The sequence below is a fragment of the Grammomys surdaster genome, unplaced genomic scaffold, assembly GCF_004785775.1.
Source record: "Grammomys surdaster isolate TR1022 unplaced genomic scaffold, NIH_TR_1.0 202, whole genome shotgun sequence".
NCBI lineage: Eukaryota > Metazoa > Chordata > Mammalia > Rodentia > Muridae > Grammomys > Grammomys surdaster.
The window spans coordinates 50,628-66,039 of NW_021604647.1; the positions used below are offsets into that span (position 1 = coordinate 50,628).

General features: G+C 46.6%; 1 protein-coding gene across 1 annotated transcript in view; it reads left to right on the forward strand.

Moving 5' to 3' along the window:
• Positions 1-10,662: 10,662 nt before the first annotated feature.
• Smpd4 (sphingomyelin phosphodiesterase 4) overlaps positions 10,663-15,412 on the forward strand; it is a 24,156-nt gene continuing 19,406 nt past the window's right edge. Inside the window, 4 exon segments of the mRNA XM_028770511.1 lie at positions 10,663-10,680; positions 10,683-10,742; positions 12,732-12,815; positions 14,849-14,935. Coding sequence (XP_028626344.1) covers positions 10,663-10,680; positions 10,683-10,742; positions 12,732-12,815; positions 14,849-14,935 — 249 coding nt within the window.

The following is a 15,412-nucleotide window of genomic DNA, read 5'->3' on the forward strand; positions in this document are numbered from 1 at the left end:
CTTCTCCTTCTCCTTCTCCTTCTCCTTCTCCTTCTCCTTCTCCTTCTCCTTCTTCTCCTTCTCCTTCTCCTCTCATAAGAAACTCTCATAAGAAAAACATTTAATTGGGGCTGGCTTACAGGTTCAGAGGTTCAGTCCAGTATTATCAAGGCAGGAGCATGGCAGCATCCAGACAGGCATGGTGAGGGAGAGCTGAGAGTTCTTCATCTTCATCTGAAGGCTGCTAGAAGACTGGCTTCCAGGCAACTAGGATGAGGGTCTTAAAGCCCACACCCACAGTGACACACCTACTCCAACAGGGCCACACCTTCTAATAGTGCCTCTCCCTGGGCCAAGCATATACAAACCATCACACTGTGTATCATTGACTGTCCTGGAACTCATTCTTGTGGACCAGGTTGGCCTTGAACTCGGAGATCCACCTGCCTCTGCCTTCCAAGTGCTGGGTTAAAGGTGTGCGCCACTCCACCTGGCCCTCAGCCATTGGTGACAGCTCAGCCTCATGGTCTGAGATCAGCAAAAGGATGAGAGTGAGTCAGACCTGAGTCCGTGCTGGACTAACTACCTTTTATTTTTAAAAAAGTTTCTTGCAATTACATTTTTATTATATTTCTTTTTTGAAACTTTGCTAGCTGTGTTGGCCTTTTGAAGTCTCTAGTAAGAGTAAGTTATGGTCCTGACAAGTGAGACAACGGTCTAGGATGAGCTGGCTACCTTCTCAGGGCTGGCTTCTTGACCACGCAGCCAACCTGGCCCAAGTGGAGTGTGAAGTTTTCACCTTGGCCAAAATTTCTACTTTCTTGATCAGTTTTGTCTCAACAGTCCTGCTGACATTGTACTGCTCTCCTCTCTGAAGGAGGATCTCGCCTCTGCCAAGGACAAGGCTGCCAAGGGGCCCAAGGACATTTTTTACTTTAAGTTTAGAAAAAAACTGATTACCTTTGGGAGGAGGAAGATACCCTAAACTGCCTAGCCAATTTCCACCTTCTTTTCATATTATCCCCCTCCCTCTGGAATCCTAGCATTGTAGGATTCGGGTGATGACCCACCTGGCTTCTCCCAGCTTAATCTAGGGTGTTGAATATGGTAGTTTTGGGGTACCCCTCCAGAGAGCCTATCAGAAAGACTATCTGTCAGATATAGGGAAGAAAGGAAGTCACTGACTTTGTGGGAAAAGAGATGTGAGGGAAAGGGAAGACAAGAATTATCAGCTTTACAAGTCCTAAGTGGGGAACCAGTGTTAGCATTCTGTCTAAACTCCACCTCCCCAGTTATCTGGCAACAGCCAGGTGTGCTCCTCCCCACAGTTACCTGGCAACAGCCTGGTAGGCCTGTCCACTATAAAAGGGGCTGCCTGCCTCCTCCTCTCTCTCTTACTCTCTTGCCTCTAGCTTCTCTCTGTCCCCTCTCCCCTCCCCTCTTCCCTTTCCCCCTCTCTCCACGTGGTCATGGCCGGCCTCCACTTCTCTCCTCTCTCTCTTCTTCAGCCATCTTCTTCTATTTCTCTCCCCCCCACCTTTGCTCTGAATAACCTGCCTCCCTGGAACCATTTGGTCTGGTATTGTCTGTTCTAAGCTGCACGTGGATGTCTAACACTGGTGCATGGGCCAGAAATGAAGACTTCAGGAACCGCAAGCTGTAGCTGGCTGCTATGACCGTGCAGGACCGACACCACGTGGCCTGCTGCAACCCCACCACCACCACTACCACTGCTATACCATGTGGACTCCATCCGCTGCTACCTGCCATCACCGACCATGTGAATTTCGACTGCTGCTGCACACCAACTCCATCCCACTGTGAGGCTCATGAAACTTCCACCATGTGAGCTGTGCCTCTGCGGGCCCCACGTGGTGCTCTGCCACGTGGTCTAGACAGCCAGACAGACTTACACAGACCTCACAGTTCTACCTTTCCTGATACCAGACTGCATAAGCCCACAAACACACACCGGCATATTGATTGGTAAGGAGCTTCCAATTGGTGGGAGGGACCCTAAATGCCCAGATAGGGCCTGGCCAGCCTTCCCTGGGCTAAGGGGTTGGTGTTTCACTGCCCCAGTCCATATGACTGGCCTCTAGCTGACCTATGACTTAGGACATTGACCGTTGGGGGACTCTCGTCCTCGAAAGTAGTTCACAGTCCCCCGCCCCCAAGCTCTTGCAGCAGCCTGAAATCCTGGTACCAGGTTGAACTGCTTTCTAGTGATCTCCGGGAGGTAGCCACAGCCGAGGCCCCTAGATATTCTGGTGATGACCTGATATCTAGATTGTTTGCCTGGTTTGTTACTGACTTTTCTTTCAGGATGCCAATCTCAATTGCTCGGTAACAGCCCCCCTGTCACCCAATCAGCGCTTTGACCCACTGGTTGAAGACTGTACCCCTAGACACTCCATTGGGTTGTCTCCTGAAAAACCTCAAATCTCTAAAATTAACGCCTGATCTGAGGCCTTTCAAATTGATACATCTCTGCAGTAAGGTCTGGATTCGGTACCCTCTAGATAATGGATTAAAATGGCCACCTAATGGCACGCTAGACCCAGTCATTTTAAAGGGTCTTCATACATACTGCCAGCAGTCTGGTAAATGGAAAAAGGTTCCCTACATCCAAGCATTTATCTACCTTCGTTCTAATACCTCTATGTGTTCTGCCTGTTCCCCCATTCCCCACTGGTCAGAGTAACTGTCCACATGGTCCCAGGAAAGATTTCTTGAGCTTGGAGCTAACCCTGTCCTTCCCTGACCCTCGTTCTAGGACTCCTCCCCTTGGGTGAAATGCTTCCTCTCTCCTCTTGAGACAGTTTCTGTCCTCAGGAGCACCAGCGCCAAGCTCTAGTCCCCACCATGTCTCCCCCAGGGGTCAGTCTTTTGCTCACTTCTCCCCTTCTTCCTCTGTCATTTGCAGGTGGCTGCACCCACATAGTTGAGCCTGTTTGCCTGAAGCAGCAGGGGCCAGCACCCTGTTTGCTCCCTTCCTCCTTTGCCTCTTCCGTCATTTGCGGCTGACTGCACCCACTTAGTTCAGCCGGTTTGCCTGAAAAGCAGTAGTTTGGGACCCTGCTTGCTCCCTTCCCCTCTTTGTTTCTTAGCTCTGCTCTGGGTCTACTCCTTACATTCTGCCAGGGACCCTCTCTGAGACTTGCTTCCCCACGTGCACAACCACCCATGCAAAGGGCTTGGCTGCCGGCACACGAGAGGGAGGCTCTCTCTCTCCTTCTCTGTCCGGGACCTGTAAAGTGAGTGCTAGTTGTGCCTTCCGCCACAAACACAGCTAACATGAATGTTGCTGTGATACGGGACATGCTTGCTTTTCCTTGCCCACTGCAGACTCTAGTTGCCAGAGTCACTGGGCAGCGACTTCTGGCAGCTAGTAGGAAGTCCTGCTCTACCACCACCGCCAGTTGCAGACTTGACCAGCAGCACCTATGTCCTCAGCTGCGGGCCCATAGCACAACCCCGGGTCATGACCTGTGGCCCACAGCCCCAACCCGCCATCTTTCTTATTCTGGTCCTAGCCAAATGTTTCTTTGCTAATACAAAAATGTGCTTTTCTCTGCCTACACAACCCGCCAAAGTTACTTAAGACTCTTTCCTATCCTGTCTTAATAGACTTTTACTATTGCTATTAAATTCTATTCAGTTACAACCAATCCTTATGGTTCCCAATCTTGTCAGAAGTCTGCTAATAGTATATTTAAGTTTATGGCTGACAGAATTCCCAAAGCCTCTAACAGTTGACCCAAGATGGTTTCAAGACTCGGACACCTAGAAGATAGAGCCTGGATTGTATGCGAACAAACACAGTGGACTAAACTGGATGCTCTGAGTCAAATGACTTAGCTAACGCAGACCAAGGTAAGTCATTTCTCATGTCACGCGTATCCATTACACAGAAAAAAGCCCTGCGTCTTCTGCGCTTGGAAGTCAAACTGACTTCGCCCATGAGACTATGGAGAGACCACAGGAACTGTTGACTAGTGGACTCTGTCATTTTTTAAAATAATATATAACTGGTAGATTATTGTTTACTCTTTCTCAGACTTCTGACTACATTGACAGCTAAGCTTTCACAGACATTATGTGTTACCTCATTACCTAAACTCAGTTGCCATCAATTAAATGCTTCATATTCCCTCTTCTTACTATGTCACTGTCCTAATATTATCTGAGTTCCTATAAACTTGCCTAACTCTAATAAAACATTCCACTATACGATCCAGCAAAAATGGTTCATCTTAAAGACTGCTTGTGTTGTTAACTCATGCTGTTATCTCTTTTGTAAACTTATGAGCTACAGGAAACCCACTCAGATCCACCTCTCATGGACCAAATAGACGCCATCCAGATCTTGTCAAGTCCAGGCACATCCAAAACAGCTCCAGAGAAGCAATCTCCAGATGCTCCATCTCCTGTCACACACACAGCTGCTTCTACTAGACCTGTTCCTTCTGACCTATCCTCAGATGGCTCGTTCCATAGACCCTGGACAGCAGGAAACAGCCAACTCTTCTAAGACCAGACAAACATCCTCCGTACCCATTCTTCTAGGTTCTGCCTAAAGACACATTGCCCCAATGCCAGCAGGAAGTAGCCAGATATCATGACAACCCTATTCCTGCTTCGCCATCACCTCTTTCTAATTTTTCTTTTTTAATTAAACCAAAATAGGAGAATGTTAGTATTCTGTCTAAACTCCACCTCCACAGTTATCTGGCAACAGCCAGGTAGACATGCCCACTATAAAAGGGGCTGCTTGCCTCCTCCTCTCTCTTGCTCTCTTACTCTCTTGCCTCTAGCTTCTCTCTGTCCCCTTCCCCCCCCCCTTTCCCTTCCCCCTCTCTCCACATTGTCATGGCTGGCCTCCACTTCTCTCCTCTCTCTCTTCCTCCGCCATCTTCTTCTATTTCTCTCCCTCCATCTTTGCCCTAAATAATGCCCCCCCCCAACCATTTGGTCTGGTGTTGTCTGTTCTAAGCTGTGTGCAGACATCTAACAACCAGGAGAAGACAGCACAGAGTATATGTCCAGTTAGTTCCACTGGCTAATTTTTTTTAAAAAATTAAAAAAAATTTTTTTTCTGTGCCATAGATAGGTATGAATTGAGACATGTCTGAAATCCTATATCTGAACAGCATACTTTTTTTTTTTTTTTGGTTTTTCGAGACAGGGTTTCTCTGTGTAGCCCTGGCTGTCCTGGAACTCACTCTGTAGACCAGGCTGGCCTCGAACTCAGAAATCCGCCTGCCTCTGCCTCCCAAGTGCTGGGATTAAAGGCATGCACCACCACTGCCCGGCTTGAACAGCATACTTTTATCAATAAGATTAGCTGAGTGTAGTGGCACTAGCCTTTAGTCCTAGCACTCAGGAGGTAGAGACAGGGAGATCTCTGTTAGTTTGAGGTCAGCATACGCTACACAGCAAGTTTCAATCTAGCCAGGGATACACAGTTAGACTCTGTCACAAAACAGAAATTATTAATGAGAAATAGTTGTCTAAATAACATCTCATTTGGATTTAAGTCCAATGTCTGGGAGTGGAGCCCCATGGACTCTTAACAAGTACCAATCATTTTAGGTTTGGATTGCAATTCCTTTGCTGGGTGTTTGAAAGCATGTAAGTGACCAAAATTAATCATTTGTTTCTACTATCAAGGCCAATTGACGAGCTTGTCCTCAGGAGTCACTGGGTCTTGAAAGGAACACCTGGCTCTTCTGTCGGGGTCCAAAAATCCCAAATAACCCAAGCAGGCACAAGAGTCCAGCAAAGGAAGATGTTTATGTGAATTAAGGAACAAAAACTGACTGGTCAGAGACAACAGCACAGACTTAGAATTGATTGCATCCTCAAATGTTCTTCTTAGTAAGCAGGTGACAAAAATGTATTCTATTCAGGAGCTACTGATCAATCAGGGCCAAAGAGCAGACTCAGGAGCTAAACTGCAATCCACCCTACCCCCAGAAAGAACGTTACAGTTTTATAAGCATGAAAACCATAAGCATCTGTGCCAGTTACAGTCACAATTTCTTTTTTTTTTTTTTTCGAGACACGATTTCTCTGTGTAGCCCTGGCTGTTCTGGAACTCACTCTGTAGACTAGGCTGGCTTCAAAACTCAAGAAATCTGCCTGCCTCTGCCTCCCAAGTGCTGGGATTAAAGGTGTGTGTCATCACTGCTCGGCAGTAAGTCACAATTTTTTTATCCATCAGAATCATTTGTTCTTTTGTGGTTAGGAACAATCATTATGTTCTGAGGAAGACAAGAAGAATCAGCTGGAAACTGGCTAGCCATCTGGAGAACTCCCCCAGAGCTTGGGAACTTGAACTTAATTTCACTTTATGATCAAAATGGAATCTGAAAATAAAATGGCAGTACTTAGGATAAGTCTTATGTGTTTGATCCCAACAGCTGCATAGGTGGACCTGTCTCGTCTTCCCAAGCCTATATGCTCTAGCCTTTTCCCAGAACCCACCAGGCTATGTACAATTAGGGCAGAGGTGCATGCAGCTGGCTGAGAGTAGAGTCTGGGCACTTGGTGGGGGTCCAGTGACCTGCTTACCACTTCTCTATGGAGGAATAGAAACAGTCAACAAGCCCAGCCATACTAATCTTTCATAAGCAGTCATCATGGGTCTCACAAAGATGGTAGTTGTTTGGCTTAGAGGATAGTGCTGGGCAATACTACCCCAATAGAAGATGAATCCAAACTACACACATAGATTTGTATGTAGACCTCTCAGATCTGCCTGCACCATGCCTGCCTGAATGAAGTCATGCTCCCATCTGCTGATGATGGACTGAACCTCTGAACCTGTAAGCCAGCCCCAATTAAATGTTGTCCTTTATAAGAGTTACCTTGGTCACGGTGTCTGTTCACAGCAGTAAAACCATAACTAAGACATCATTTTAACATGTCATCGGTGTATATTCATAAGCTGTTGCTTTAATTTTCTTTGGGCTTTTTTTTGGGGGGGGGGGTAGCCTTGGCTGTCCTGAAACTCACAATCTGCCTGCCTCTGCCTCCATAGCACTGGGATTAAAGGTGTGTGCCACCACACCCAACTTGCTTTTATTTTAATACCAGTCCTTCAATGTGTTCGCACAAGTAGTGTTCCTTGACAATAGCACCCTCACGTGGCTCAGGGCACTGACTAGCTAGTAGCTCATGTGAGATTCCTGACATCTACACAACAGAGTATACCTTACATGTCCTGATGAGACACATGGTTACTCTAAACCTAAACAGAAAGTTCTGGAATGACTCACTTTCCCTCACAGACCATTTTGCTCATCATCTCTGTGTGCGTATGTACATGTAAGCTTTTTGTATGTAAAAATGTATATGTGGTAGTGTGTATGACCATGTGTGTACATGTTTATATGTACCTGTGGTGATGTACGTGACCACATCTGTTCATGTTTATATGTATATGTGGCAGTGTGCATGACCATGTGTGCCCATGTTGATGCCAGAGCAGAATACTGGGTGACTTCCTTTTGCTCTTTGTCTTCTTGCCTTGAGCCAGTGTAACCACCCAAGCTGCCTCACGTTCGGGGGTCACTTTGTAACGGCCCATTCTGCTGCTCGGGTCAGGGTCTAACAAGAGAGAGAGTTGGGGCAAGAGACTCAAAGAATGGAGACGAGACAGGGAGTCTGATCAAGTCTCTTTTAGTGAAAGGAAAGCCTGGGTATTTATACCCTTTACCACGTGCCTTGCAGTGACAAGCACAGCTGAAGGCACTACATCATGTGCCTTGCAGTGAGGAGACCACATGCACCTAGCTGCTGGTGGCACTAAAGAGCAAAACAAGATATGTGAGAAAAACAAGATGTTTATCAGAGTGTGCTCAGTTGTTTCGGGCTGTTGAAAACAAGTTTCTTGTCAGGGTATATGGCAGCAAAGATGGTAGCCGCTTTCTGCTAGGAGTCGGCTCCCAACAAGCCAGGGTCTCTCACTGAACCAGAAGCTCACCCTTGCAGTTAGGCTGTTGGATCAGTGAGCTCTCAGGATGTACCTGTCTCCCCCTGAAGTGTTGGGATTATTTATAGGTACACAAAGCTCTTTACAGGGATGCAGGGATTCAAATCAGTTCCCCATTACAATGTTACCCATGGAGCCATCTCAGGCTCCACTATTCTATACTGCAGGACCGTGAAGGGATGATTTGGTCTCCCCAGTAGAGCAGTGGGTATGAGATAGACGGAGACCCAACAGGTGACCATTGCCTGGGTAAGGACGGCACATATCTCCCCACGCCTCCGGATTCCAGACTCCTACACTCAGTCTATATCCCCATTAACCCGAACCTTGCAGACGTGTTTGGCTCAGAGTAGCTCTTCCCAGAGGGGTTTGTGTCACCACCCACACCTACAGGTAGAGGGTGTGACTACAGGCTTCAGCCTCAAGAGATTTCCATATTCATGAATTACCTAAAGGCCAGGGGGCATAGCTCAATTAAGTTATTCCTTTTCCCAGCCCCTCTTCCCCCTCCCCTACTTAAGCCAGCTCTCTCCTGGCTGAACTGGGGTGGGGGGGGCACACATCCAGATCCAACTACCACACCATGGCAATAAAACTCTTAGAACCCACGGACTTTTCGTATCATTGGGAACTGCCATCGCCGAAGCTTCCAGCCTTTGGAACTCTGGACCTTTTCCTGTTTGTGAGACCCGCCAGTGTGGAAAGCCTCCGGGACTCCGCTGCAAAGCCCCCTGTGGGTCACCACCACGCAGTTCTAGGACTCCGCCGCGTTTTTTTCCCACACTATACTTCTGAGGTCTCCCCTTTTTCTGCTATGAGAGCAAAGTGAGACCTTCACAGCTAAGCATGGAGCTATTCTGCCACCTCAGATCTCTACTCTGTCCCAAGGCAGTCAGGTGGCTCTAGTACTACAATCCATATAATATAAATATAGGAGGAGTGGAGCCCTGCCTGCTGTGTGGGTAGGAACAAGACCTGGGCCCGGGAGAGGTTTACAGGTAAGGGGTTGCTGGCCCTGTTCTCGGAGTACTGTCCTGAAGCTGTGATGTCAGGGCAGAGACCTAGGTCATCTTTATTCCCGTAGCTGTAGAAGAAGGCATGATGGACCCTGTAGCTTTCAGGACAGACCTACTCCAAGACTTGGCCGACTGGGGCCATCTGGGTCACTGTCCTGAAAACCTAGCCTTTAATCCCATCTTCCTGAAGTCAGAGTCGAAGCCTGCCTGGTCTACATAGTGAGTTTCAGAAAAGAAGAAAGAAAAAAAAGCCATGAAACAAAACAAAACAAAACACCTAAACAAACAAACAAAAACAACAAAAATAAAAGGGAGAGAGGAGGAGGGAGCAAGAGTGAGAAGAAGGAGAGAGAAAACATGGACTGAGGTATGTATGGTGATGGTGGTGGGGCTTTTTCAGAGTAGTAGATGAGGTTTGGAGAGGTCCCAAACCAGGAGTGTCTGCAGGGAATATGATTAGAAGTCCAGACTCGCAGCCTGCCCAAGCTCGTACAGATCCATCTCCTTGGTGCCCAGCACCTTTTTCCATTCATGCCTCAGCTTCTGCAGCATCGCCTCCTTCAGTCCTGTGAAAGCCCTGAGTCCAGCCTTGTCACCAGCTGGCAGCTGAGCAGCCTGAAGCGCACCTCCTCCACTTCCCGACTCCCCCCTACCCCCAATTCCCTTCCACCCTGCAGTAGCCTAGCTGGTGAAGAACCTCCACAGCGCCAGCTACTGGCCATCCATTTCCTTGCCGGGCCCTGCTGGACAGTCTGCTGCAGCTCCAGCACCCAGGGCAAGCATAGTTGCTTGACTTGTTCTGAGTGCTTAATATGCACAGGGCAGTGTGCTAGCCATGGGCATGTTGTGGTGCAAAGCTATCTGCTGCCTGACTATCAGATCCTTTATAGACCGATGGTTTAGGTAGCAGCACCCAGAAACAGTGTCTGGCATATGCTGGGTACTTGGTAAATCCTGTTGGATAATGGGAATTCATGATTGCGTGTACTTACCTATTTTGTGCAGGTTTCTTACTTGAAGCACTCTTTAAGGGCTCTAACAAACGGCTTTTAACATTTTTAATTAGCTTATGAAGTACGAGGATTTTTTGTTTGTTGTTTTTTTGGGAAAGGGCTTCCTGTGTAGCCCTGGCTGTCCTGGAACTCACTCTCAAGACCAGACTGGCCTCAGACTCACAGAGGTTCGCCTGCCTCTGCTTCCTGAGTGCTGGGATTAGAGGCGTGCGCTGCCACCACTGCCTGGTTTATTGGAGCTTTTTATTTGTGTGCTTGTATATTTGTTGGTTCTTAACCAGCGAGAATTCTTTCAAAGGAGTTTCATTTATTGATTGCTTAAAAATTTTTTTTTCAAACAGGGTTTCTCTGTGTAATCCTGGCTATCTTGAAACTCGCTAGAACAGGTGGGCTTTGAACTCAGAGATCCTGCCTTTTGAATGCAGGGATTAAAGGTGTGTATCACCACAGCCTCTTTGTAGAAACTTTTTTATTTCACGTAGTACCATTTTAATTCTCTAGGATATTTCTGTGTCAGTAAAGTACTGTGTCGAAAAGTCTTGCCAATACCTATTTCTCTTGATGTGTATTCCTGTTGTCCTCTGCATTTCAGACCTTACTTTGAGCCTCTCGGATTCCCGCCAAAAGAAGGGGGCGTGGCTCCCGGCGCAGCTTGATGACGACATTAGGCGCCGAGTGGCCGAATGGCGGCTCCCATTTCTGAGAACCTCGAGATTTGTGCTATCTGAACGGCAGGTGAGTGGCGGGAGCCGCGCGCGAGGCATCTCAGCACTTTGCGGTTTTCTCGGGTCCCTGCCGAGGCTGCCTCCGTTCCTCCTCGAGCTGTGGGACTCGTGGCCTCCCGGCAGCTCGGCCTGAAGAGGGCCGGCCGGGAGCCCAGGGCCCAGCTGCACCCTCACCCCGCCCTCCAGGGTCATGGCTTTCTGCCGCCTTCCTGCGTGGTCTTCGCAGACAGTCCGGGTAGGGGCTTGATGAACGCTCGATGCGGGAGTTGAGGGAGGGGGACTTGGAGGGAAAATTGAACCTTGGGCTCAGCTAGCTATATTGGTCGTAGAACTCGTGGTAGGTCCAGGTTCTACTTTCCTCCTCTTCAGTGTAATAGGTTAGTCTCGAAATTTTGGCGGTATAGAACAGTTGTGATCAACAATTGACGGCAAGCTGCAGCTTCTCAGAGGTCTTGACAGTGGCGCGATAAGCTTGGCTGGGGCTCGTAGTCATTAGAAACCTCAAAAACAATCGGAAGCAGCTCTTGAAGAAAATGGGCTTTGAGGGGTCGGCTGAAGCGAAGGCCTTCGGCACTGCATGCACACTGGCATGGGGCGTGGCTGACAGGGCCTAAAAGCAAGTGTATCGGAGTCGCTGCCCTCTTCGTGGAAAGACATCTCTGTCTTTCCACGTTCGTTAGACATCTCTGATTTTTCAGCTGCCTGCTTCTTGTGAGGAGAGAGTTAATTACTTGTCTCCTCTAGAGCTCTGCCTTTATCAAGTAGTTCACAATTTTATGCTGCCCTGATCATTTCAGGGTAGTTTGCAATGTAGGACTGAAACATTTTAAGTTTTCCCTAACACTGAGACTGAATTAAGAATTGGAAAACAAACAAACAAAAAACCCCCCAAACCCTGAGAATTGTTTCTCTTGCCACATGGCAAAGATTGGTGGTCTCCTTTCAAAACTACAACTGCCTTAAACTCCTACTGTCCAGCTTCTCTCGTCACAGACTGACATTGCCAGCTTAGCACCTTTCCTCCTGTAGTGAGCAGAGCTGAGACAGAAAAGCTATCACTAGTCCATCAGTGGTACATAGGAGGCTTCCTCTCTGCTGTTTCCAACTCTGAGTATTTTGTGATTCTCACCACAGGGACTGGGAAATAGGAAGCTGCAGAGCGATACTAATTTTTGGTGGCGAGTTCAAATGCTTCCTTCATAGAATTTGCTCTTCATTTGTTGCAAGAAGCACACGTTCCTTGGTTTACCCTTTTCTTACAGATGCGAGATTTGTAAGGAGTTTACTAAAATCTTGGCTCTGCTGATTGTTAGGTGGGTGTTGAGAAATCTTTTGCTGTTTCTTACCCCGTTTCCTTATTTGCATCAGTCTTGTGGACTTATTGTGAAGGTTTATTTCCTAGTCATGCCTTACTTAGCATTCTTTGTATTTGCTCTCTCATAGTTGCATAGTAACTAGTCCAGACAGACACTGAGTTATCTGCTTAGGGTATTAGAAGGCCCAGATCAAGACTTGGTCTAATCTGCAGGCTCTAGGGAAGAGTATGCTTCCAAGCTTATTCAAGTTGCTGTCAGAATCCAGTTTCTTTGAGGTCTTGAATTCTAGCTAAGCTCTGCTCTGTATCTTAAAGTCCATGACATTGTACTGTAGTTGGTTCTTTTATTAAAGTCTCTTTAGAATAGCACTTAGATGGGTGTTTGATTGAATTGATAAGCAAGAAGAGTCTTGGGGAATAGTCAGGAATTCTGCCTGTCACTGGTAATTAGGAAATAAATGAAAAGCTCTGAGAGTCACCCTAGCATCTAAGCATTATCAAGGAGTTGCCACTACAGAGCTAGATCTGAAGCTGGCTGCTGTGCTCTGTAAGAGTTTGTATTTTAGAAATCAAAGGAATATGTGGTGTGATTTGTGCTGAGTTCAACAAATGTTCTGGGCATTGTGAAATTGTATAATTCTGTGGTATAGGCGATATTGTGATTTTGTCTTTGTTTTTCCACAGTGGTTCCCTAAGGCAGCCATTTCTTGCTTGCCCTGGAAGGCTGCTATGGCGTTCCCTCACTTACAACAGCCTAGTTTCCTTCTGGTAAGTATCAGCTGCCTTTGGAAGTGTTGATGATAGTAATTCTATAGCTGAGGGACTTAGAACTTTTTTCCACTGATTTGAAGGACTCATTTTTAGGAGACAAGCTGCCTGCCCCCTATTTCTTTGTTTTTTGAGATAGGGTTTCTATATATAACCCTGACTGTCCTAGAACTCACTCTGAGACCAGACTGGCTTTGAACTCACAAGAGATCCAACTGCCTCTGCCTCCTGAGTACTGAGACTAAAGGTGTGTCCCACCATACCTGGCTGTGCAGCCTCTTGAACTCAAGTCCCTCCTGCCTCAGCTCCCCAGGTGCTGGGATTATTGTGGGCAGGTGCCACCATACTCAGTGGATTTGAAGACTCTTACTGTTTTGTTTTGTTTTTAATAGGAAATAATACCAGAATCAGCATTAGAATGCTTACCATGCCTTCTGTGAGTGCAGGGTACAGGGTGTGTTTAGTCTCTGAGCTCTGATTTCATTACCAAGGGACTGGATTCAGCCAAGACTGGGGAAGCTGAGACAGGAAGGTCATTGAGAGTTCACGGCCTTGGTGGCACACACCTTTAATTCCAGCACTTGGGAGGCAGAAGCAGGTAGATCTCTTGTGAGTTCAAAGCCAGTCTGGTCTTAGAGTGACTTCCAAGGCAGCCAGAGCTACACAGTCAAACTTCCATCTGAAAACAAAAACAAAACAATAATTGAAAGAAACCAAAACCAATAATTGATGCAAACGTTATTTTCCTTAGTTTCCAAAGTGAGAACATTTACCAGAGTGATGCGTAAGCTCTGTGTATGTGTGAAATATTCTAATCATAGTTGTCAGTGAAACACAGAAGGATGCCACGCCCTATTAGGGCTTTATGTTAAGTATTAGAATATGAAGCTGGGGAAGCAGGTGGGAAGAGATTCTTCATTGCAGTTGCCAGAAGATTTATTTTTTGTTTTTGTTGTTTTTGTGTTTCAAGACAGTTTCTTTGTGTAGCCATGGCTGTCCTGGAACTCACTCTGTAGACCAGGCTATCCTCAAACTTAGATCTGCCTGCCTCTGACTCCTAAGAGCTGGGATTAAAATTGTGAGCCGCCTTGCCCAGCTTTCTTTTCTTTTTTTTTTTTTTTTTAAGAATATTTATTTTTTAGTGTAACCTCCTGGAGCCACCTGGCTTGGCCCATGACCTGAAGTGTCAGATTTTCCTTTCTGAGACAGGGCTCTTGCAATCCCTGCTTGTTTAGAGGTGGTCAGGGTGTTAGGTACCCTTGGTCCAGTCCTTCTTGTTGAATGACTAGCATCTCTGATCTCAGTCTGTTTGCCCAGAGGCCACTGCTCCATGGAGTTGGTATTGTGCCCATATCTCAGGACCTTTGGTAGATCTCCTTGGTTTCTGTTCTGAGTGTTTTGCTGGTTTATTTGTTATCTCGATGAATATTGAGTTGGCTGAGGCCATCTGTAGTTTTAGACTACCTTATTTTTTGTGATTTTAAAAATATTATTTCTCTTATTTTTGGAGTTTATAATTATATCATTTCCCACTTCTGTTTTCTCCCTCCAAACCCTCTCCTGACTGCATTAGTTTTGAGGTGACAATTCCAGTAAGTTGCTATGCTACACGTTTTTAGCAGTTGTGGGTTGTTGAGGAGGTGGGAAGTTTGCACCTTCTGGCAATGAACTCAACACTTGAAGACTCAGTAAGATTTCCCCATACAACAGGGATCCTGTCCTGACTGCAGAGCTGATCCTAGTGCTGACCCCTATTTGTGGGCCGGTGGGAATCAGTTTCCTTTTGATGATACAACTCTGTGAGGTAACAGTATGCTTAGAGGAGAGCACCTGAGAATTCCTGGTCTAAACGTGATAGAATTATAGCTTCTCTCTTCTGGAAGCTTCCTGTGGGCCTCTGGCATATGCATGAAGTGCTGGAACAACGCAACATGTTATGTATTTCTGTTGCTTGTGCTTCTGTTTTGGATAGACACAGACTATTTGCAGCTACATAGCAAGTCTCTTCATGACTCTTTCACATTGTCTCCTAGGCTAGCCTGAAAGCTGACTCTATAAATAAGCCCTTTGCACAGCGTTGCCAAGATTTGGTGAAAGTCATTGAGGATTTTCCAGCCAAGGTACAGCTTTGCCAGCAGCTCTCTCTCCATATCACCTTTACTTGTTATCTGTAGTAGGTAGAAGCCAGAAATGCTAGAAACATCCTACAATACACATGACAACTCCTTGCAACAAGAAGGAATCCAACTGAAGCCTGGCAGAGTAATGTATACTGTAGTCCCAGCACTTGGAAGGCAGGAAGATCAGGAGTTCAAGGCCAGGACACATAACAAGCATACTACAAGGTTGTATGAGACCTTGTCTCAAAACAGCAACAACAAACTGTCCAGCCACAAACGTACATGGTGCTAAGATTGAGAACCTCTGGTATAAATACTTTAACAGTGTGAACGGGATATACATTTAGAACTGTTGAGCCCAAGACACTGCCCTGGAGAATGAATTAATGTGCTGTTGTGTTCCTTCCAGTGATTTGATTTTAAAAGATAGTTTTCCTTTTTTTTTTTTTTTTTTTTTGGTTTTTCAAGACAGGGTTT